We start from the raw sequence: 23,129 nt of genomic DNA, 5'->3' as shown, positions 1-23,129 counted from the left end.
ATAATGAGAGGTTGTTAAAAATGAACATAAGCAGAATATTCACAGAATGAAACCCCGTAAGTAAACTAAAGGCGTTCACTGCTGTTAAGTGCATTATGTATGATTTTTATTTTCCCCTTGGTGTGTTTAGCTTACTGTTTCTAACCTAAAAACTGTTTTGTAATGAACAGTACAAAAATGTAGACCCAATCCAAACAAATCAAGTGGAGAAATGAAATCTATCTCAAATTTATATAGGAATGCTTACAAATTAATATACTGCAAGTTCCTAGATGGTAGAAAATCTTTCCATATCATTTTATCCACATATTCTTTAATAGAGCACCACACACACTTAATAATTTTAGTGATCCTGAAATGTAATGTTCCTGCAAAATCAGAAATAACTATCCTCGACAGCTAGTCTTTGCTCGATCAGTTCACCAATAATGGGTAACTACAGCTGACCCTAACAACATGGGGTTCAGGGAGTCAACCCTCCGCACAGCTGAAAACCCATGTGTAACTTTACAGTTAGCCCCTTGGTACCAGCAGTTCTGAACCCAAGGATTTAACCAACTGGAGACTGTGTAGTACTGTAGACATATTTAGTGGGAAAAAACCATCGGTGTGTAAATGGAACTATGCAGTTCAAACCCGTGTTATTCAAGGGTCAAAAATGTATTTCTTGAGGCAATCTGCTCTATTGTTGGGAAAACCTTCTAGAAACTTCTTATGAGCCAGAATCTATCTCAGTTTCTTTAATTTTAGTTCTGCATTCAGCAGGAATTATGGACAAGGATCTGTCCAGGAATTAGAACACAGCCATACACCCCTGTCCTCTGCCCATTCTTCTTATAACAAAGTTACCACACTCTACCCTAGAAGGGTGCTAGGATGTCAAAGCTTCTCTCAAAGTGTTTGAATATGTGGTTTATTTCCTCCTGCCCATTAAAGTTCATGATGACAGAGCTGACACCTTTACTGTTTCCACTGAACACCTAGTGCAGTGCCTGGTACACACATGCTTAGTAACTATTTGTTGAATAAATGTGGCCAACAGATTTCATCTGCCCAGCAAAGAAACTGTGCAGAGTGATATTCTAAAACTTTATTCATAAAAAACAATATTTTTTGGCAAATGCCTTGACTTCTGATCACTCTTCTCTCCTTCTGACAGACCTGATTTTTGAGGAGGAGGCCATATAATTTACTGCTCTTGAGCTCTAATTTCCTTGTACCTAGTGCACTTAACACTAGAAACCAAAATCTCTGTGGAGAATTATTAGTGATACCTTCCTGCATGCTGTTTCCAACCTCCCAATCCCAAGTCCCCATCTCCAACAAAACTTGCTTTTTAGTGGGAACACAAATCAGTAATTAATATGGAATACACAATCCATCACTGAGCAGTAACAGACAGTAATGCCTTAACTGACAGATGTAGAAAAGCAATGTGTTACTAAGAAAAGCAAATACTGGCAGAAACAAGTAGCATCAATGCAACTTGACATGGACGGAAAATAGAAATGTAACGGCAGAAAAGATAGCTTCACTAGCACAAAGCCACTACTGAGGGTATCTGTTTTGCAGCTTCTGTTACAATATAATGGGGTCTTAAAAAACTCTTCCTTAGAAACTAGATGATGATTGTACTCATTCACAAAGCAGACTATCAAACACAGTCATCAAACATTGAATTTTGTGGTGATACCTTTCTTTCTTCCATCTTACTGCTGACCACATGCCACTTTTGCTCCAAGAGTGCTACACTCTGCTCTGTCTTCGAGCCAGACCCAGAATCATCACGGCTGAGAAGCATGAGCCTGCCTTTGTCAAGCAGTTGATTGTAAGTCTCTTCCTTGGCTTTGAGCTGGGAATAGAGCTCCTATAAGAAAAAAGAAAAGGCAGGAAAGGTATCAATAACACCAGTTCCCTGAAAGACACCCACACGTAGATTTACGAGCATGGTTTGGAAAAGTCCAGGAAGGCCTCATTTTGGTTAAAATCCTTTCTTTTGGATTCAATTCAACTGCTGAACAAGCAGGGAATGAAATCCACCATTCATCCTTAATATTAAAATAATTTTGTCACTAACAGAATTATTTTAAGGATCAGTGATCACAAAAAAAAAAAAACCCCAGTAAGTTATTTCCCCCTTTCCAGAGAAACTAGCCTAGAATGATGTTGACTTTTGTTCTCTGCCACTTTCTTGACATACTGTCAGTATCTACTGGATATTTCCCTAAATTCCCCTTGAGGAGCCTTTTCTTAAATACAACCATACCTGTGTTATATATTTGTCTCCTTGATGCTCTCACCTTCAAGTCAATATCCTTGTGCCAATCAAACTGATGAACTGGAAATTTACCCACTCACCAATGTATCTGTGGTCGACTCCCCTGTTGCTGCTGCCCACTGTAGGCATTAAAGCCTGTATATGAGCAGCAATCCTCAAGTACTGTGCTGTGAGTAGACACGCACCACTTTGTAGACACCCAGATACATCTCTCTCTGAGAATTCGGACAGAGGCTACTGAATATGGGATGGTTATGTTCAATTTCAAGAAATCTATTACCATATGTGTATCGAGCTGTTCCCTAGCAGTTTCAGGAAGTCCTCCTGTAGGCTTAGATGCAGAAAGCTGGGTCTCCATTCTAGTCAGTTCCAACAGGAAATCTTCAATTTCACTGTGGAAACCCTGGGCCTTTTGAGAAAGACACATCAGCAAGGTCAGTAGTCAATTCTAGCTTTAAAAGCAAACTTTCTACATGATCACACAAGGAATCTCTTGAGAGAGGAATCTTGGGCTGCTCTCAGGCAGAATCGTTCTGTTGCTGGCTAAGCAAGGGACCAATATATTTATTTACTTTTAGAATCGAGCAGAATCCTTCAGACCTCACTGTAACATACAGATGTCTAATATAACCTGATGAATTGACTGACTAAGGAACTACTGACTATGGAATATGGAGGGACTTGATCCAAGAAATAACTGAATCTGTTGAACAAAGTTAGTTATAGCAAGATCTACTAACTCTCAATAGTAAGTAAAGGGACTTGACTATAAACTAATCCAAAAAGGATGACCCAAGTAAAAGCTGTTCTTTCCAGACCAGTTTCAGCACAGAACTGACCTTCCTCTCGAGACAGAGGGTTTTACCCCAAACTGCTTTCCTTTTGTTTACTCAGATGGGCTTCCGTCCAAACGCTGTCATGTGCAGAGCACCCCCTACCTAGCCTGCACACAGCGCCTACCTGCTGCAGTGCTGACTGAAGCTGCTGCTCCCTCTCCTCCGTTTTTTGTAACACCGACTCCCAGCACTGGTTCATCATTTCCAAACGGCTCCTTAAGCTGCTGGCATCATCTCCAGCGCTAGATTCAAGAAGCTCATTGCCAGCTTTGTTGACTGTCTCCACTGTGGCTTGATGGGCCAAAACATCATTTTTTAAAACCTAAAAAATGTTGAACATAATTTATCTCTACAGGTATCATCAGGCTCGCACAACACCAAAAATTGCTTCTAGTGGCAATAACTGGTCTCAAACTGACAGGCTTAAAGATGAAAAATGAAGTTACTTACGTGGTGTTTTGCGAGCTCAACCTCAATGACTTTTGGGTCTCCACTTATTGGTCTCTGAGCATCTAGCAACTCCTCAGTGTGAGTCAGCCAACTCATTAGTTCCTCTAAGGCATGTTGGAACTGGCCAAGGGCCAAGAGAGCACCTTCTAGCTTGTGCTACTCAGTAAAAGACATAAAGGGAAAATCTGTTAGGAAATTAGAAACCAGTAGGTAGCAGTCTATTTATGTCTTCTGCCATTTGCCTTACCTGTCTGTGAGCAATTTTCTCACCCAGGTTCTCCCAGAGGTGTTTGAGTTCCGTCAGTGGTTCTCGTATAATGTCTCTGTCTGTTTCATCAGTAGCTTTCTTTAGCATCAGTTCACCCTGATGATTGAGCTTCTCCATCTCAATCTGCTGTTGGTAAACCTCCACTTTGAACTCCTATCAAAGACATACTGAATGTTAACATCAAGTTAAGTCTTTAAAAACTCAAAAGCAGCAACCCTTCCTCAGAAATCATTCCCAGATACGAACCTTCATTTCATTTAACTGATCTTTAACAGTGTTGAGGTCAGTGCCGACCGGGGGCATGGTGCAGAGTTTAATCACAGTGTTATCCAGCCAGTCAAACATAGCCTAAAATAAAAATACAAACAGCCAAAAAACAAAAACATGAGTCAGGAGAGAATCAGCACAATCTCTGTTAATACAGCCAGAGATAAATCAAGGTTCCTTGTGCTGTTTGTGCTTTTAGGGGAGCAGAGCTAAGGGAGAATGATCTTTATTTCAGTAATATGGGGACTTAAGAATGAAGCCAACATGATTGGAATAATGTTCAAAATAAACTACAACCTGGAATAACTATTTATGAAAAAAAGTTAGTATTTCTTATGGTCAGGTAGCAAGCTCACAACATGTCGAAGCTGCTGCGCAAAGTTGTGCTTCAAGATAACCTTGGTTTGAAACCTCTATCAAGCAATGACTTTGACAGCAAGACCAGCTTCACTGTCTAGCCACTGTGAGGATAAATGTGATGAGTACATGATGAAAAACACAGTAAGAAGTGCAGAAATTCAGACGTTAGAACTTTCCTCACCAGAAGTGGGAAACTGACTAGAAATACGGAAAGAGCACTGCTGTTGGTTGAAGAATGCTGCAGTCCTATGAAGGTGACCCACTCTTAATGCTGGATTTCGAATGTGACACAGAGACCAGGGAACCTGTGTTTCCGTAGTGGCCACCTCGTGGCCTCTCACCTGAAGAGTGTCCTGATACTGCACAGCAGCTTGCATGGCATCCTCAAGCTTTTCCAGCCTCTCTCTCCATGTTTTGTTTAAGTTCTCCCAGGCATTATTCATCTAGGGGAAAAACAGTCAATCAGATTCTCCAGCTGATACCGCTCTTACTATGAGTGCACTAACATTTTGTCTGAACTCCTTGTCCATTTCTCCACACCTCGTCAATGCTCTTCTTCACTTCCGGCTTCTCAGTTTCATCCACAGGCAAAAATCAAATCTGCTCCAAGGATTCGAATGAACTCCAATTCCTCATGCAGACCATCTGTCTCTTCCTTAATAGTCTACATGTAAATGAACAAAGCATAAGCCCAAACAGTGCAGGACAGAACTTTCCAAACTTTGCAAATGTAATTTATATCCCCATCAATAGCAAATGATGAACATAACTGTCAGTTTCATTAAGGCCGTTCAATGTTCTTAATATTTCACTCATTTCAATAGTGCAGCTTCAGAATTGGTTATTTTTCATACACACCACCTTCCAAATATACTTTTATATATTAACTACATATTATATATATATAAAAAACAGTCCGGGAAAGGTGCAATGAGTTCCAATAATTTACCAAAGGTCCAAGAAGACTATAATCTACAGCCAGAAGTCTATTACAGAGAAGTATATTAACAAGGATAAAATAATACAGTACAAGCTACAAATTTAAGAGCTGAGAGATGGCATAATAGGAATGCAGGCTATATAATTTTGAAGAAAGTCAGTTCTGTGCCAGATCCTAAAAAGTGGTTTATGGACTGGCAATGACAGGGCTGGGGAGGGGAAAAATGGACTAAAATAAAAGAAAGACATAGACAAAGACGACAGAATACTATGACTGTCTTGTCTTGTGCTAAGTGGACAAAATGAGGTGAGAAATGCATTTAGTAAAAACTGGGCTCCCTCAAAAGACTAGAAAAAGGTATGTCAAAGTAACAATTGTTATTTCTGAAGGGTGAGTCCAGGGTTTATTTTCTTTTTAACTTTCTATTTTTTCTACATTAAAGAAATTTACTTGAGAAATGAGATATACTATATTGAGGATTAAGTTCAGAAATAAAGGCAAAATTGGAGTTTTTAAAGCATATTCTATTAATTTGAACTGTTAAGTTTAAAACTGATGAGATGATTACTTTGTGTGATGGAACTGCTCTGTATCACAACTGGGAGAGGATGTGTATGTATCTATATAAGTGGTAAAGCTTGTATGTATAAGAAAAAGAAAGAAATCTATAATGAGCAGATTTTTTTTCAAGTAGAAAAACATAATATTAAACTTAAAAAAAAAAAAAAAAAGAAACAAACAACTTTTGAGACACTCAGCCTGCCCAAGCAGTTAACACAACATACTTGGATAAAGTGCTTTTCTAGAGGACAAACCCATGAGAGAAGGGGTTTTGTTTTTTTCTTACCTCGGCAGCTTCGACCTGCTGTTTGATGATGGATGGGTCAATGCCAGGGCTTTCCAAGTCATGGACAATGTCCTGGGTGTCTTTGATGGTGGTCAGGAGAGCTGCCATGTCATACCAGAACTTCTCCGCTAGTTCAAGGACATCAAGGAACTTCATTTCTCGCTCTTCAGCCCGAGCTTTGATGTCCTCCCAGAAGAATACCATTTGATCCAATTTGTCCTGGATTTCTGAAGGGGTGAAAAAGAGTGAAGAGGAGACTTCAAATCAGTCTCAACAGAAATTACAACTAATTCTTACATTTTCACTGAAATTATCCTAAAAAAACAAAAGCTCTAAAAATTTATAACTGATGGACGGTTTTCTACCTTAGCTTTATTATTATTATTTCCATGTTCTCATTTTCCGCTTATGTTGGTCTCCCACATAAAGAGATCACAGAGGTGATCTGGAAATGAATTACCATCTAACATAAAAGCACTGCAAAGATATAAAACTCCTTTAATTTATAAAGGGGCTGAGATGAGAACTCTTTCCAGCATTCTGTGTTGAGCCTGCTATGTTTCCCATGGAAAGTGTTATAAAAAATAGTTATGTTCTGCCCACTATTGGTATTGCACTTTACTCATATTGGGGGTAAAGGAGTATTTGTTTTCTGGCCTGGGAATCTAACTACCAACTGTAACCTTGTTTCAATGGAGAGATGTGTTCTGAATTCTAAATGACTTTGTGGAATACTCATTACTTGGAGACTGTCTTTGTATTCAATGAAATACATCTGGTGGGATGCTGGAGATAACCACAGCTTAGATTTAGCCCATCAGTTTTTTTTAAAATTTTTATTAGATTTATCAAGCACCTTTTGCAGCCAGATCCTTGTCAGCTCCCTGAGATCGCCCAATGAGCTCTTCTCCACGGCGCTTCAGGGCCTCAAAGGACGGCTGCAGTTTTTCCAGTTCCATGGTGGCACTCTTGTTGTCACTGATGCACTCTCTGATCTTGTCTACCTCCGCAGGGATCAGTGGTGGCATACGCAGGCGAGAGGAAAGATTCTCCAGAGTCTCCAACATGGGCTCAATTTTATCATGGAACTAAACAAATGTTGGACTATTAGCCATCACAGCAGTACTTCATCCCACTTCTGGGGTAAATATTAGGGCATAAGGCCAAAGTATAAATCTACTACTGTTTAGGATAAAACCTGTCATCAGCCTATCCTGATGGCTGTCAAGTCTTGGGTTTGGCTTAGAAAGTGTTTTGGGCATAGTATACCAGAGCTGGTCCATCAGAAAAAGTAAATGTTTAAAAATCAAAAAGATATTAAGTAAGTAATATACCAGGAATCATTTCAAATCATTAATGCTGCCACAATAGTTTCCCTAGTCCATTCCTAATGGGATGAGAAAGGGACAAGACCATGAAACCAGTGAGAGTCAGTGTGTCAACATCTCAGATGACAGTTGCATGCAACAGATTAGACCAACAAGTTAGATGCCCTCCACCAACTGTGTAAATGGATGGGGAACTCAATATGCTACATGACTTGGACTTTAAAAGTATCATGGCATGCAAGTTAACAACCCATCAAATGTAATAGTGAGAAAGGAAAACGCTGGCATGGTGAAAGGTAATTAAGGAAGGTCAAATCTAACCTTATTCCAAAAGAACAGTTACCCTTTTCACTTTTCTGGTACTCTGAATAACATGATTATAAATGTAAAATTTTCATTTATACTACGAAGCAGAAGGGAGAAAAAGGAGCAAAAAAGATAAGCTTGCCCCCTAAAAAAGCCATCTAAAACCAACTCTGGATTCATTAATAAGAACAAGGAATTGACATGTAGAATGTCCTTAACAAAATCCCTTCCCATCACTCCCTCACTTCTAGGTTCCACCCCAAATGAAACTGGCATAATAAACTGCACTAATATTTATTCCACTGAAGTTAAGGGAAGTTTCCTTAAAGTAATCCTCTCAATTCTCAGGTTCATAAGAACACCCTAATCCCAGTGGGAGAGGGTACCTTACCTCTGTAATCTGTAATGGTGGGCGCGGTCAACACAACAATGAAATGTGACGATGTGGGGAAGACAGGAGCAGGCAGCAACAACACAAAGTAACACATTCCACAATGTGAGTGAGAGATGGGACGGAAGGTGGGGGGGAAAAACTTGAGTAAGTACAAATATTAACCAAGAATACTGACTAAACATAGGAATAAAATACCCAGACATAACAGTAATATATTAGTTGAAAAGTATGTAGTTACATGCTTTAAACTCCACTGCTGGTGGTTTATGTTTCTCCTGGGCTCTAACTTCTCCCTAGTCAAGCATCTTTCTCTGAACTAGGAGCTAGCCGGTGGCCTTTTGAGTAAGAAAACAAATGTGCTGTCTTCTAAACCTCAGAAGTAACAGGCCCAATATGAATCTGAATTTTCTTGAGGCATGTGTTGCTTCAAGATGAATTTACCCCCAAATCATCCCTGCTAAAGGATCATCACAATATAAAGTTTTCAAGGAAACCATCAACAGGCAATATATACCAACCAAAATGCATTTTGCTCTCCTTACAGTTGTCAGTGTAACCAATGTTCTCTGGGATAAAAATGCAGGCAAGCAAAGGCTCCCAGTCTATTGATAGTGTATCATCAGCATACTGGTCTGGACATTCCTGAGCTTAGGGACATACTGATACAGAGACTGTCGCTCACACTAAAGGACAGCTGAAGGTTATGAGTTTAAGACACACACATACCTGAGCCGACTGGGAAATAGCCTCATCCAGAGCCAGGGCCCGCTGGCGCACCTCCTCTTTTATTTGGGCATACGTGTTTTCTGCTTTCTGGTATTTTTCTTCCACCATTTCCCCCTCTTCAGGGTTTAATTCCTTTAGTTGTGGGCCTATCTTTAGCAGTTTATCAATATGAGGTTTGTGTTCAGCAATGGATTCCCTTAGTTGCTATGGAAAGAAATACAGATCAAAATGAGCATTTTTATACCAGTTTGTTTGCTTAAATACTTTGATCAGAGCTCATACCAACTGAACAAACTGAGAGGAACAAATTGAATTGGTAAAACCCAACAAGTCCCAACATCTCACCATTTATGGAGGGGAAAAAAAATATCTAAGTCTTGAGCTCTGACTCTAATTCTCTTAATTTTTAAAAGCCAGTCCAGATGTTCCACCACCCAGGATGCCCTCCTAGACACATCCTCTCATTCTCACCCTCTAACACAAATGTATACCACTGTCTCTGTACTTGTAAATACTTCTATGTACTACATTATAATTTGCATGGTTTTGTGTCTGCCTCCCTGCCCAGACTGGGAGACACTAACCAGGACAAGCTACAGACAGCAACATTTCTGGTAATCCAACCACTCCTTGGCTTTATGGCTGGCTGCTTCCAGTTTACCTCCTTCCCCTCACAGGAACACAGAGATAAGAATAAGCACTAGCCATAAACCACAAAGAAACATTAAAAAAAAATCTATCTTTAATGGTAAGAGCATTAGTTGAAGTGTCTACAAATTTCCCTTTCATCTTAATTCTATGCACCCAATGCTTCCTGACATTCCTGAGTGGAGGCTCTCACTCCAGCTGGGGCCCAACCATACCCAAGTCTAACAACACCCCACTGTCACTGGAAAGATTTTAAATTCCCTTGATTTCTCCGAAGTGCTTTGTTTACTTCTGCAATACCCAGGTTCCTTACATCTTCATAATCTTATTCTTTAACTGATTCATATTAAAGGACAAAGGAAATTATTCAGGTATGTATTTTTATTGTGCAAAGAACTTCTAACGGATTAAGAATTAATTTCATCACACAGACTTACATTTGGTAGGTAGTAGTAATAAACATGCTGTTTTTGAATAAACAGTGGTGCCCATTTTCAGTTCTCTGATTAAATAAAACTTGGCATGTTCCTTACCCTCATTTCCTCTTGTTGCTGCCTGAGCTGCTCATGATCAATGGCTGGAGGAGGTAACTGCGCTATTAGTGCCCGAGTTTCCTCAATCCAGGGGCTCAGCTCCTCATAAGTTTCCCAAAACTGGTTCACCAAGACCTGTGCCCGCTCGAGGCGGGCGTAACGCTCTGAATTGAGCAGACTAATGGCTTCATATTGCTGTATTAGAGACTCTGTCTTTTCCTATAAACAACAACAAAAAAGTATAAGTATTATTGCCATTATGAACCCTTTTTTAAAGAAAAAAAATGTAGGTATACATACATTTAAAAGTTTAAAGGAATGCACACTAAAATGCTAAAAAAAAAAAAAAAGGATTAATCTAGTAAGATTACAAGTGAATTTTTCTTTACACTTAACTGAATTTTTGAATTTTCCTATTGTACATATGTATTAATTCCATAATTAAAAAAATTAAAGTAGTTTCAGAAACAGTAAAATACAACAAGCCCAACATAGCAAAATTAACCTTTTTAGTGAATACCTTTTACAACTTTAGATACAACATTATTATAACAGATCAGTTTGACTAGATTTCTGGGGCTATGGTGGGGTCTTTGCTCATGAAATGTTATCTTTTCTCCTATGATAAAAAAAAGTCTCCACAAACCTGGCATTTATGCTTTATATGTTTAGGGTAAGTAGCTCAATTTATAAAGACTTCTGAAGAAATAGTGGTTACCCATACCCTTTATAAAAAACAAACAAAACTGGTGTACAAATGGATGTTGTTGGCCAATTTTTTTTAGAAATACTCAGTGATATTTTAGAAAGACCTGAAGCTGGAATTAATAGTCTGCATATAGTTCTGAAAAATGTATCTACCTGGAATGGTAACTCAAAGATGACTCATTATGGACGGAGTAATTCCTCTGTTATAAAGGAGATGGATTTGCAATGTATTTCACATTTATACAGTACAGCTGTTTAGATATTTGTGAACACAGGGTTAGAAGTGTGAATTCCCCAGAACATTAAGTTGGACTTAAGTATCACTATCAGTAATAGAGGGAAAAAGAAAAAAAAAAAAATCTTAAACTGTCATTTTGCAACTGTACTTCTAATTCACATGATCAAGGTAAGAACAATAAGGAGAATAAATAAAGGTATTCACCTGTAATATGGCTTTTTGCTCTTCCCCACACGTGCCAAAGATTTCACCACGATGACTGAAGAGCTCATCCATGGAATCTTTGTGTCGAATGATGTCAATGGAGAAAGCCTTTGAAAAGTGAGCTACAGTTAAGTCAAGAAGTATAAGGACCCTGAGCCTGTGTTAGTGAAAGGTTACATATAACCTATGAAAAATTATTTGCTTTAATAAAGCCACATCAAAAACTGTCTTTATCAAGTTTGATACTTTGCCTATCCACACATCTTCAATGCTTATCTTTCAGTAGCTTACAAAAACGTCTTCCCTCCCAAAAAAATCATGCAGAAAGTTGTTAACTATTCTTTCCTGGATTAATGGGCTTATCTCTCCCTTTTTACAAAACAAAACAAACCTCTTCCTTGTCCTAACCAAATATTTATAAAATTAGTCTCTATCCACCATCATGACAGTGAGTTGTTCCACTTGACTTGGGATAGTCAGAAACTCTCCCCTAGTCACTCTCAGCTACTAATGATTCTTCTGGCACAAGACACAGTGAGGACATCAGTGTCACACTTACCTTCTGTACCTGCAGCTGAGCTGTGGTCTGGTCCTGTTCCAGGCGAATTGGACCCAAGGCCATCAGTTTCCTTTTTGTCTCAGCAACCCAAGCTAGTTCTGCATCAGCAGCCTGCTCATACTAACAGACACAGTAAAGAAAAATGGGCATACTATATACAGCCAAGGTCTTCCTTCTTAGAATTCTAATTTATTCAACACAGAAAGGCTTGGGTTTTCAATATTACAGTTTACATTTCACAAAGTCAAAACTGGTGAGAATTCCACAAAATCACAAATCAAAATACAGACACTTTCAACTTCTTTAGAAAGACATTACCGAACCCAGTTAGTGGTCCTACAGCTAGAAACAACAATGGAAACTAAGACTCTTCTAAACAAATACACTTCTAATGAGAGTGCTTTTATGAGGCTGTGCTCTTTTTCTGCCAATCCCCTTTGCTACCCATACACTCAACAGTAGCTTTTAGTCATGCGGTTAAGTATAACCATGGCAGCAGACAGCTGAGTCAAGTTAACTTGGAAGTATTCGCTCAGCTGAAGAAGCCAAGACCCCAGAAGAGCACCAGACCTTTAAATGGAATGCAGTAACATATGCAATAGCAACAACAACAACAAAATCTAAGAACACGTTTGATGTGACTGTTGTTTCATGAGGGTCCCTCAATTTTTCTCTCTTCAACGCTGCCTACTAACACTAATATTTAAAGAAAGGTAAGCTCCAAAGCATGATAAATCTCATACTGAATATATCTGGCTAAGATTAGGGATATCAACTAAGACACACTGGGGATGGACTTGGACTCAGAGCAAACTTCTGTGTGGTTCAGAAAGCATTTGCTCATCACTATGAACCCAAGAATTCACATTATATTTATTTTTTGCACCACAGCACATTAATAGGTGCATATCTAGCTACAAAGAAAAAGCAAATAACTTTTTCCAGAAAGCAGGAAGGAAAAAAGTTTGAGGGAAATATGACACCTGTGTTTACTGGGAGGGTTCTATTTTGGATGGCTCTGCTATTTTGGTTAGCATATTTGATAGTAATTTTAGTTCTCGGTTTCGTCCCCTCTTCCATCTAATGCTAAAATAGTTGATAATGTCAAACTAAGACTATGATGCATTTGGACCTTTTGGATCTAGATATTATCTACTTCCATCACCACCTGCCTCTTAGCAGGGCATTAGTAAGGAAAGTGCTCACATAGACTCTTCTCCAAGTTCTTCCATACTCAAAGGGGTCAAGTACTTTGGGTCAAACCTAGATCTGTCCTTTACCTAATCACTTCCCACCACTGAAGTAATCTGTTGCATCAGATTTAGCTTGATCTCGTTATTCCTACTCCTGAGCCTGTATTTATGTGGGTCATAGTTTTGTACGTCACACACATATCCTCACTTCTTAAAACATTAATGCAGAGGTGTTAATAAACATTACCTGTTGTGATCTCTGAATAGCAGCATCAATCTCATCCACTCTTTGTCCAATAGTGTCACTGACCAGCTTGTACTGCTCGTTGGCGTCAGACACAAGTTTATCTAGCCCTTCTCTGGCTCTCCAGGGCACCAGCTCTAGGAGAGCACGGCTCACCTCATTCACTGTGTCCAACACCAGCCTGCGCTCCATGACCTCCTTCTTTAGTTCCTAAGGAGGGAAAAAAAGTTTTCAGGCCATATCTTGCTAAATTAAGCACATGAGCAGCTGTGCTGGGTGGAAAATGCTCTCTCTACCACACATCCCAGCAGGGCTCTGACCTCCTTCCTTCACTTATTTTTTTCTCGTCTCAGATTTTTCAGTCACTCCGCAGCCTGACTTTAGGCTTAGCTGCTGCTTAGAACTGTCTGCACGACTTCTCGAGCCAGACTCTTTGGATAACACAAAAGGTGCTTCTTTCTTTTCTCTCCTTACTTCAATAGAAATGATAAATAATGCTTTAACCACAGGCATTTAACCCAACAAGTACCCGCATGGTATTTCTGTGCATCTAGAACTGTACTGGATCCTGCAGGAAAATCAAAAATAACCATGAAGTACTCTCTAGAGAATCAATCCTGACAGTAAATTCTAAAATGCTACATATGAAGCAAACTTCCTAGGGTTTTGGGATTCAGTCTTCTTTCTTCATCAGATTGTGACAAATGCTCTTACATAGATCTGTCTTTATGTCAAATCGTACTGTCCAAGAGTAAACAAGAAAGGAGGCAGGCAGAAATTTCTGGTTTAGATTTAAGGCAGAGACAGTTGGTGATAAAACTAAAAAATTTGAACTTGAGGAGTCTGACTGAGAGGAAAATTTTTTTTCCCGTTCAGTGTGAAATGACAGCTCACCTTCTGTCTCTGCTGAAACTGGGGTATTTGCTCCCCTGTGGGGGACTGTCCTCCACTGGCTGCAAGCTCCTCCTCCACCTCCCTCAGCCACCCAGTCAGTTCCTCGTAAGTAGACTGAAACTTGGTGGCCAGCTGCCGGGCTTGCTCTAAAGTTCTGAGGGCCTTGGAGCTAGTGACTGTGATGTCTGCATAGCGAGTCTTTATGCCGTCCAATTTCTCCTGGATAAGCAATACCTCTTCACCTGTGGGAGACAGCACATAATTACTCATATTTAATAGGATATGAGGGTGTCTCTTTAACTGCCCTTTCTTCAAATCAGAGCTTAAGCTTTACAGATACTCACTCCCTATGGCAATGATTTCACCTAGCATTCCACACTAAGGCAGGTGGGAAATAAACCTTCAATCAATAAAAGAAGCCACTTCTGAAATTACTAAGATCTGAGTTCGAATGCAGGTGTTTCTAGACATTGCCAGCACCTTTCAGTAAATGCTGGCATTTGACATATTGGGGGGCAGGGTGAGTCTTCATCTATAACCAGATGTGAGACAACAAAATCTTTCAGTTTTCAAATGAGTTAGCAGGAAATTGGAACCCAGGCCACTAGCCTCCTGGGAGCACATGGCAATATGATCAGCGAATACAAAGCTCCTCCTAGCTACAAAGAGAAGTGGCTAGTGCTGGGTGCTGACTTCCCTGGACATGTAATTGTATACCATAGAGGTGCCAAGAGATGCACTTTTCAAAGTACCTGTGGTTTGTTTTAGAAGAGCCTGACCGTTTTTAATAGCTTGATCTACATTCTTCTTTCTATTAACAATTTCTTCATTTAAAGCCTGAAACAAAAAAATACCATTAATCCTAAAACTGTGGCACAACAAAGGGAAAGAAATGTGAGTCCTTTAAGAGACCAAATTTAAAGTAAATAGATGAATACCAGTTTAGTTTAAACATGAGATATTTGATGCTTTCATTTTTCTCTTTCGTTACCTTTTAAGTACTCAAAATAATGAAATCAGATACTTATAAGCAAGCTTTACTTTGTACTGGATAAGAAGAGATTTAGACTAAATCAGCTTTACAAATCTGTTGGTCCCAAACCTGAACCCAAGAAAGGTAGAAGCAGAATTCAACAAAGATGTCTATGTCTAAAACAAAGAATTAGACAAAGTTCAAGTGAAGAAAGTCAGCAAGAACAGGCTGACTTAAATCAGGATCCTGGTTAAAAACCCTCAATATTTTAAGTCAATGAGGCAGAAGAAACTAAGATTACTAAAACCAAAAACCACTTTGCCAATTTTTATCATCCCTAAAGAAATTTCATAAAAACAAAACACGGCAAATTGTTCTTCTCTTAAGATGACACAGAATCCCTAGAATTTGAGCATATAAATCCCAAAAACATTTCAAAAGTTATCACTATGATCAAACGCTGGGCACTATATTTAGGCAGTCTGGATTTGTTTAAGTGCATTATCTTTCACCTAACTGCTCAGGTGGAAACTGAATGATACATTCCCTAATGATGTAAAACATGAGTTGGAATAGAGATGGCCCCGATTACATTTTGGATCACCTTCTAGTATTACTGATTCAGTTTGTTAAGTACAAGTATTTCCACGCATTCACCAAAAAAATACATTAGTCCTCAGCAACAAGTCTGTAACTATGCACTTGTGTATAAAATAAAGTTGAAATGTTTGGAATAAAATAAAAGAGAAATGAAGAGAAACATAAATCAAAATTACAAAATAACTTAGTAACATAACCAATAAGAATGGAAAACATGAATACCAGGTGGTCAGCATGCTGCTTCTGCAGGACATCCTGTCTGTAATCCTTTACGAACACTGAACTGAGCTTGTCCTCAACCTCAGCCAGCCAGTTGAGCACCTCCACCTCATCCTCCCCGAAGAGCCTAGCGTTACACAGTGCTTGTTCAAGCAGGGCTGCTTTCCGACAGCACCGGTCTTGAATCTCACTGAACCGGGCCTGCAAGGAGTCTAGCTTTTCTGCCAGCACACCCTGCTCTGTGGAACATGTCAGGGAGGAAAGGGACTGCCCAACTCTGACTGCCTGGTGCACATCTGCTGCATGGCTTTCTATTTCTTCCTCCAGAGCCTGGAAATCCAGATGGAAAAAATGAACAACAGAAACAAAATAAATGAAAAGTAAACATAAAATAATGAATAACAAATGACATAATAAATTAAATAATAATATACAAGTTAACCTACTGAAGGGCAAAAATAATACAAAATAGAGAACAAAAGCTGTTTTTTTCTGATAGTAACCTAGTAGTCCATTTCTATTTTTACTTCAAGAATGTGACTAGTCCAACTAACTGAACCATATTTTAAATTAAGACTTTTTTATTTAAAAAACTCCACAAAACATGTTTTCTATAATGCTGCAGACAGTTTTCAAATTTCTAGTATTTCTGATCCCAGTTCTGTGTTTTCATTTACCATAATCGCTTCCTACCTTGTGCCGAATGATCTGCTGCTGTATTTTGGCAGTCTGAGTGCCAACAGGTTCTGAGTTAGCAAGCTTTTTCTCTGTGACAGATAAGAAGTCAGAAATAGGCTCAGCTGTCTCATGGAACTGTTTGGCCAGAACCAGGATATCTTCCAGCTGTTTCTGCCTACATAAATATATAGAACAAGCTGCTCAGGCAAAAAGTCACATTAAGACTGATAATAGTACTACATTCAGTAAAAGACCAATCTTAACCAGCCACACTTGTAATATCACAAGTAAACAGAACACACATAAACAGCACTTTGCTGTTTCAAAGGCTTTCATAAGCAGTATCTTATTTTGACTGTTACAACTGTGTAAGGTAGGCAAAATTATCCCACTATTACACAAGAGAAAACCATCCGTGAAGGCTTAAAGATAGATCTGTCCAAGTCACCCACTGGGTAGCAACAGTACAATGAGGATTGGAATCAGACTTTTTACTACTTTTTCTCTTATGGAATGTAGCATGTGCATCCTCTGGACATCTGACCAAAATAAAGTTTAAAGGAGTATACAAAATCATCAGTCTTCATTTCTCTCTGACTCTGTCTCTCTGTCACTGCCACCTCCACTTGTGAGTGTAGAGAAGAGAGAGCATTTGAAGAGCAGAGGAGGACCAGGCTATGAACGAGAACTTCCTTCCCATCTCCCCCAGTCCAGTCAGGCTTCTAGTAATTTCAAGCCCCAGAACGTAACTCTGGATCCAGATTTAAGGCAAAAATGACCTCAAAGTAGCCAAATTTGCCAAGGCAAATGGCAGCCAAAAGAACTATGGACTTTACAGCTCACCTGGAATCTTAAATCTTACTTAATACAACACCCATACTAAGGCTGGATTTCAAATACCCTATAGATTAAAATAGCAAATTACCAAGGGTAGAGGAAGTCTCAGCACTAGAGGCAGCCTGATAAGCAAGACACAGAAAAGCAACCACAGAACTGTGAGCTAATACAGATTAATAATCAAAGGCCATGATGCTGCTGCTTGAGTCTTAAGAACAGACTAAATGCTATGTCATCTGAAAAGACCTTGGGAGTACATGATGCATTTTTAGTTCAGCAAACCTTTACTGAACACCTACTTTGTGCCAGGTCCTATGCTGGGTACTCTGGACAAACTTATTTTAGTAAGAAATGATTTAATATAAAGATTTGCCATTTTAATTATCTGGAAATTCAAGTATGTTTGAGTATAAAGAAAAAGGTATTTCCAGATGTTGCATTTAAATGTCACTATAAAGAACAGAATTTCTTTTCTTAGTTTATGCTAGCCTTCAAAAGACATCTTCAATTAATATAACTAAAACATTTAATCTTAAATATAATTATTAATCAAGAATTCCATTTAAAATTTTTTCTGTTTTTCTGACTCTGATTTTGGAATCTGAAAGTTTGAAGAAATCAATGTAGTAGGATTTGGGGTAGCAAAGAGAAGAGCTAAAATAATTTAGAGACATCAAAAATACAGTATTAAGGAATCTAAATAAAAGTCTTCAGGAGGTCTGTAACAAATGACATTCCTCTTGGTATTTCTCTTTAAAATACTGGCCCAGAAACTGTGCTAGGCTAGGAGGATGGAAGCAACTAGGGTAGAAGGAAAGAGTCAGAAAAAGATGTTTTAGAAAGAAATCATGACTTTAATGAGCTTTATGGACCTGAAAGCTAAGAACCTAAAATAATGACCAAAACACAAGGTACAGATGAAAAGTTAAGGCAGTTAAAGAGGAAGGAGAGGTTGTTCTATGCTTGGAGAATAAAGAAAAGCTTCATAAAAGGAGAGATGAATAAAAGTATTTCATGGAAGATGCAACACCATCAGTAAATACAGAATTGGGAAACTAACAGAAGATACTGAAGAACAGAATATGGTTTACTTTACCCATAAGGAATGAAGGAGGGGGGAGGATATAGCTCATGTGGTAGAGCGTGTGCTTAGCTTCACAAGGTCCTGGGTTCAATCCCCAGTACCTCTATTAAAAACATAATTAAATAAATAAACCTAATTACCCATAAGGAATGAGAATAGAGGAAACTAAGAAAGGTAGTCAGGGCCAAATAGTACAGGGCTTTGAATGTTGGGTTAAAGAGATTTTATTTCGTAGGCGACGGGGAGTCATTAAATGTCTCTGAGCACGCAAAGAGGGGAAGGCCTGAGGGTAAGTGGCACTACAGTGACTCACTATCAGTTAGGAGGCTACCTCAGGTGAGCTACCTCCTGGGAACCGGCCCAAGTGAGAGTTCAAAAGTCACGAACTGAGGCATGTGAGTGGGAATTAGAAAAACGAATGGACAAGAAAGATTGTGTAGACGTAAAATGGACAGAATTCAGCATCCTGATTGATATGGGACACAAAGGAGGGGAGGAAAAAAGGGTGAAAAATGGAGCTGAGGTTTTAAGCCTAGAAAACTGGAAGGTTAATGGTGATATTAGTGGAAATGGATGAAGAGAGAGAAGAAAATAGTGGTGCAGTTTGGAAATGAAAATAAGTTGAATTCTTTCACTTGTTTTCCCACTAATATGGGCAAGCAAACACTTTATAGCTCAGATAAGAAATAAGCGAGCCATGGACAGGTAGAAGAACGGAGGCTGAAGAGGAAGTTATCCAGACTGCCCCTGGCTACCTAGACAACCAGCAGGGCCTGATAATAAATCATCAACTCTACTGCTCTCACACTGATTTCTAGTTAGTTATCATTTATTTTAAACTGGGGACAGTATAAGTTAAAAGTAAAGACATAGTGTGACTTACTAAGCTCAAGTGACACTGGGGTAACTTATAGCTATGGAAAGAGAAAGCACATCCTTGGAGAAAAGTACACTGCCTGTCTTGTGTCCAGTTACTGAACAAAGTCCACACATCTCTGCAATGCTCATTTATTTAACAGAACCACAGACTTAACTCCTGGATGTAAGAACATCTAATATCAGGATAAGCCATAAGCTAGCAGAAAAGAAATATAATAAATTTCAATTCCAAGTATCAGAAACATTATTTATAAATATGAAGGGAAAAAAATCTGTTTCCAAAACTCAGAAAATAACTTGGCTGGGTTGTAGAAGTCTGCGTCTGTCATTTGGAACCATAATTACATTGCAACTGAACAACAACACAGAGCAATGAGTCTTCCAGGTCTCAGAAATTTATGGAGTAGCTGAGGCTCATTTCCTGAGAGTTACTCTGGTTATGAGGATCATTTCCAAAAACTTACCCCTTTTCAAGATAAAAGCCATTAAACACATTCCAAAGCACCATATGAATCATCCAGGAGTTTTCAGAGCACCTCAATGATGCAAATCAGAAACCTTCTCTGACTCATTCCTCAAAACTTCTGTGGCCTTACCTGGCTGCTGCCTTGCTGAGTAGCCCCGTCCATCTGTTTTCAAGACTCTCCAACTGTCCAGTGATTTTCTCTCTATCAGCCAGCTCAGCTGCCTCGGCTATTCGGCCTCCTTCTGCTTGAATCATGTCTACTGTGGCCTTTCGATCGTCTAGGAGCCGCTGGAGCAACTGATATACGTGTTTAAAGAGAATGAAGAGTGATAATATGGGGTCACTTTAAAATCTGAAATAAGGAAGATAAACAAAATATCCAAAAAAACCCCCTCCATCCTACCAAGCCCTAAGTTTAACTGAATAAAGGTTTCTTTTCCATTCTGAGGCAGAAACATAATTTCTACCATCCATATATACTTTTCATACAGGTAAGTTTTAGAATGGAGCAGTGACTGTTATTACGTGACTAACAAGGACCCTACTTTTTGAACCAGGAGAAAAATGCACTAGAATAGAAATTAATCCAAAAAAAAAAAAAAAAAAGATACAATTAATACATGATATACAACATTATTCAGAGTATTGTGGATCCTAAAAACACCAAAAACCTCAAGATAAGGCTGTGACTGAAATACTGAAACAGGACAAATGAGTAAGTAAAACTGTTCAGTCCAATACACGCCACAGTCAACTACAAGGCTGTAAAGTGAGATAATGAAAATTAATTTCCACCCTTCTTTTCAAGATCACACAAGGTAGGTGAGGATTCCACTAAAACTCCTGAATATGCTCCTGAAACTGTAAGCAAGTGTATTGTCTGCCACTCCCTACGGCTGTTACAGTTCACTGCCCCAACATTCTCACTTACCTTCTGTTCCTGGATCTGTGCTTTCACCACTTTATACTCAGCAGATGGAGGTTTCTGATTGGCTATGAGCTCCTCAGTGTCTGCCAACCAGCTGAGCAATGGCTCCAAGGCATCTTGGAACTTCCCACAATGCAACAAAGCCTCCTGCAGTTGTGCGATTCTTTGTGCAACCTGAATCACAGACACGGAGGCTCATTACAAGAAAGGAGAGTGCTTTTAAGTGACTACTCACCCACTTTGGTAACTATAGGTTGCAACTGTTAAATTTTTATTTGCATTTTGGTGCCAAGGAAACCTGAGATTGAGATGTCTCTTTTCTGTGCCCTCCCTCCCCTGCACACTCACCTTTTTGTTCAGTGTGTTCCACCGAGCGTTGATCTCTTCCATGTCATGTTCCAAACCCTGCACATCACAGTTTTTCCCGGCACTCTGAATCAACCCCTGGCCGAGTCCATTCACTTGCTGTAATTTCATCTGAAGAGGATCCACCTGTTCTTTCTGAAACATCTAGATAATTACAAGCCAAAGAAGATTTACTCTAAAGGCAATCAGATCCTCTATACAACACAGTGACTGGTTATTCTTGGGAGATTTATGATTTAACAAAGGAGGGCCAAGAATAAAAGGAGAAAACAAGCCATTTGTACAGGAAAGTATCAGGGAAACACGTGGTTTCGTATTTCAGTATTCTCCTATGGATAAGTAATTACAGAGTTATGGCACTACTTAGGTCTTTAACCCAATGACTCATGTTTTTTTTTTTTAATCTGCTTAATTTTTAATGCAAAAAGCTATAGAGAACAGAGAAGCATCAGCCTAAAGATATTATGAAAGTAAATGTGAGGTAAATCAATCCTAAAAGGAAAAAATGATACCAAATGACTAGTATTTAAGATTAAAAATACCTTGGGGGAATAGCTTTAACTGACCACTGGCTGACATATGCAATACTCTTCTCTAACTAGGACTAATAATTCAATTAGCCAAAACATATTAATAGTATGAAGAACACCAACCCCATAGCTTAATCCCCCTGTGGCCATTTAACTCCATTCTGTTCCAAGGCCACAGACCACACACAGTCAATAATCTTGAAACAGTATTCCTCTGATTACAAAGGGAAATGGGCCAGTAATATTGGCAAACGTCCTTAACAATTTCAGACACATACTCTAAGATGTAGATATACATAAAATATTTTAAAAATGATACTGTATATCCATGTTCACCATAAAACAATGGAATTTTAAAATAATGTGAACAACTGTAACAAGCAATGTGCATGTTTCTTTCAATTGCAGTCAAGGTCCATCATTACTTAGAAATTTCTAAAAAGAAACAAAAAGAGTCAGAAGAGTATGGTACTTTTGCCACTCTAACGGTATTAGGGAAAGAATTAAATAAATATTCGCCCCTAAGGTCAGATTTCTCTCAATTACCAGAGGATAAAATCAGCCCTATTCCACTGGTCTGGATCTCTCCATTCTTTTTTCTTCCATAAAAAGTTCTTTAGTTTCAGTAAGACAGGTGAGATAACTAGAGCTGAAGAATGACAGAAAATGTAAGGGGACAGAAATAAATGTAAAATAAAATTTTAAGTTTGAGTAAGACCAGTTTTGGCCTATATGAGACCACAGATCACACTAGGATTAGGAAACTGATTCTAGACAGGATGGCTTGTGGCTGGACAAGTGAGTCACCAGGGAGGAAAGACTCCAGGGAATACTGAAAAAGTAAGGTTACAAAGTTAAATTACCAGTGGACTTCACTTTATACTATAATTTGATTATACCATATTTTGTTAGGCAACACTACAAGGCAGTTCAGCTAAAAATGACTGTTATCCCAATAACATGGTTCCTAGAGAAAGCAAGTGCTATGATTCCATTTTGTATTAAAGATGTTTTTTTCACTGCAGAAAAATTAAGAGCACGGGGGGGAGAAACAACTCCCACAGCTTAAGCTGCTTGAGTGCAACAAAATGGCAGTGGGGCAGGGGTCGGAAAGGCAAAGAAAGCAGAAAGCCAGCAGTAGCGAGGGCAGATGCCAAGTCCACACCAAAGAGCCCCCCTTTTACCTAGTAATTAAATCCTGTCTCATGCTATGACTGACATTTAAATTTTTTCTATGTTGTCCAATATGGCAGTCAGCAGCTATGTGTGGCTATTTAAATTAACCGGAAATTCAGTTCCTCAGCCACAATGGCCACATTTCATGCAGTCAACAGTTATGTGTGGCTAG

The 23,129-nt window shown here is 38.9% G+C and overlaps 1 protein-coding gene across 1 annotated transcript in view; it reads right to left on the bottom strand.

Annotated features, from left to right (window-relative positions):
• The window catches only part of MACF1 (microtubule actin crosslinking factor 1), a 311,201-nt gene that overhangs the window by 30,825 nt on the left and 257,247 nt on the right, over positions 1 to 23,129 (bottom strand). The window contains 23 exon segments of the mRNA XM_014560572.2: positions 1,694 to 1,867; positions 2,559 to 2,687; positions 3,239 to 3,436; positions 3,565 to 3,720; positions 3,812 to 3,985; positions 4,079 to 4,180; positions 4,801 to 4,902; positions 5,000 to 5,038; positions 5,040 to 5,123; positions 6,247 to 6,473; positions 7,103 to 7,334; positions 9,001 to 9,204; positions 10,182 to 10,400; positions 11,332 to 11,439; positions 11,891 to 12,010; positions 13,331 to 13,537; positions 14,222 to 14,463; positions 14,974 to 15,058; positions 16,017 to 16,343; positions 16,707 to 16,866; positions 20,088 to 20,254; positions 20,889 to 21,059; positions 21,234 to 21,395. Coding sequence (XP_014416058.2) covers positions 1,694 to 1,867; positions 2,559 to 2,687; positions 3,239 to 3,436; positions 3,565 to 3,720; positions 3,812 to 3,985; positions 4,079 to 4,180; positions 4,801 to 4,902; positions 5,000 to 5,038; positions 5,040 to 5,123; positions 6,247 to 6,473; positions 7,103 to 7,334; positions 9,001 to 9,204; positions 10,182 to 10,400; positions 11,332 to 11,439; positions 11,891 to 12,010; positions 13,331 to 13,537; positions 14,222 to 14,463; positions 14,974 to 15,058; positions 16,017 to 16,343; positions 16,707 to 16,866; positions 20,088 to 20,254; positions 20,889 to 21,059; positions 21,234 to 21,395 — 3,789 coding nt within the window.

This window comes from Camelus ferus, chromosome 13 (genome assembly GCF_009834535.1).
Source record: "Camelus ferus isolate YT-003-E chromosome 13, BCGSAC_Cfer_1.0, whole genome shotgun sequence".
In the NCBI taxonomy this organism is placed as follows: domain Eukaryota; kingdom Metazoa; phylum Chordata; class Mammalia; order Artiodactyla; family Camelidae; genus Camelus; species Camelus ferus.
The sequence above is the reverse complement of the archived record's forward strand: the minus strand, read 5'-3'. Positions and strand labels throughout refer to the sequence as shown.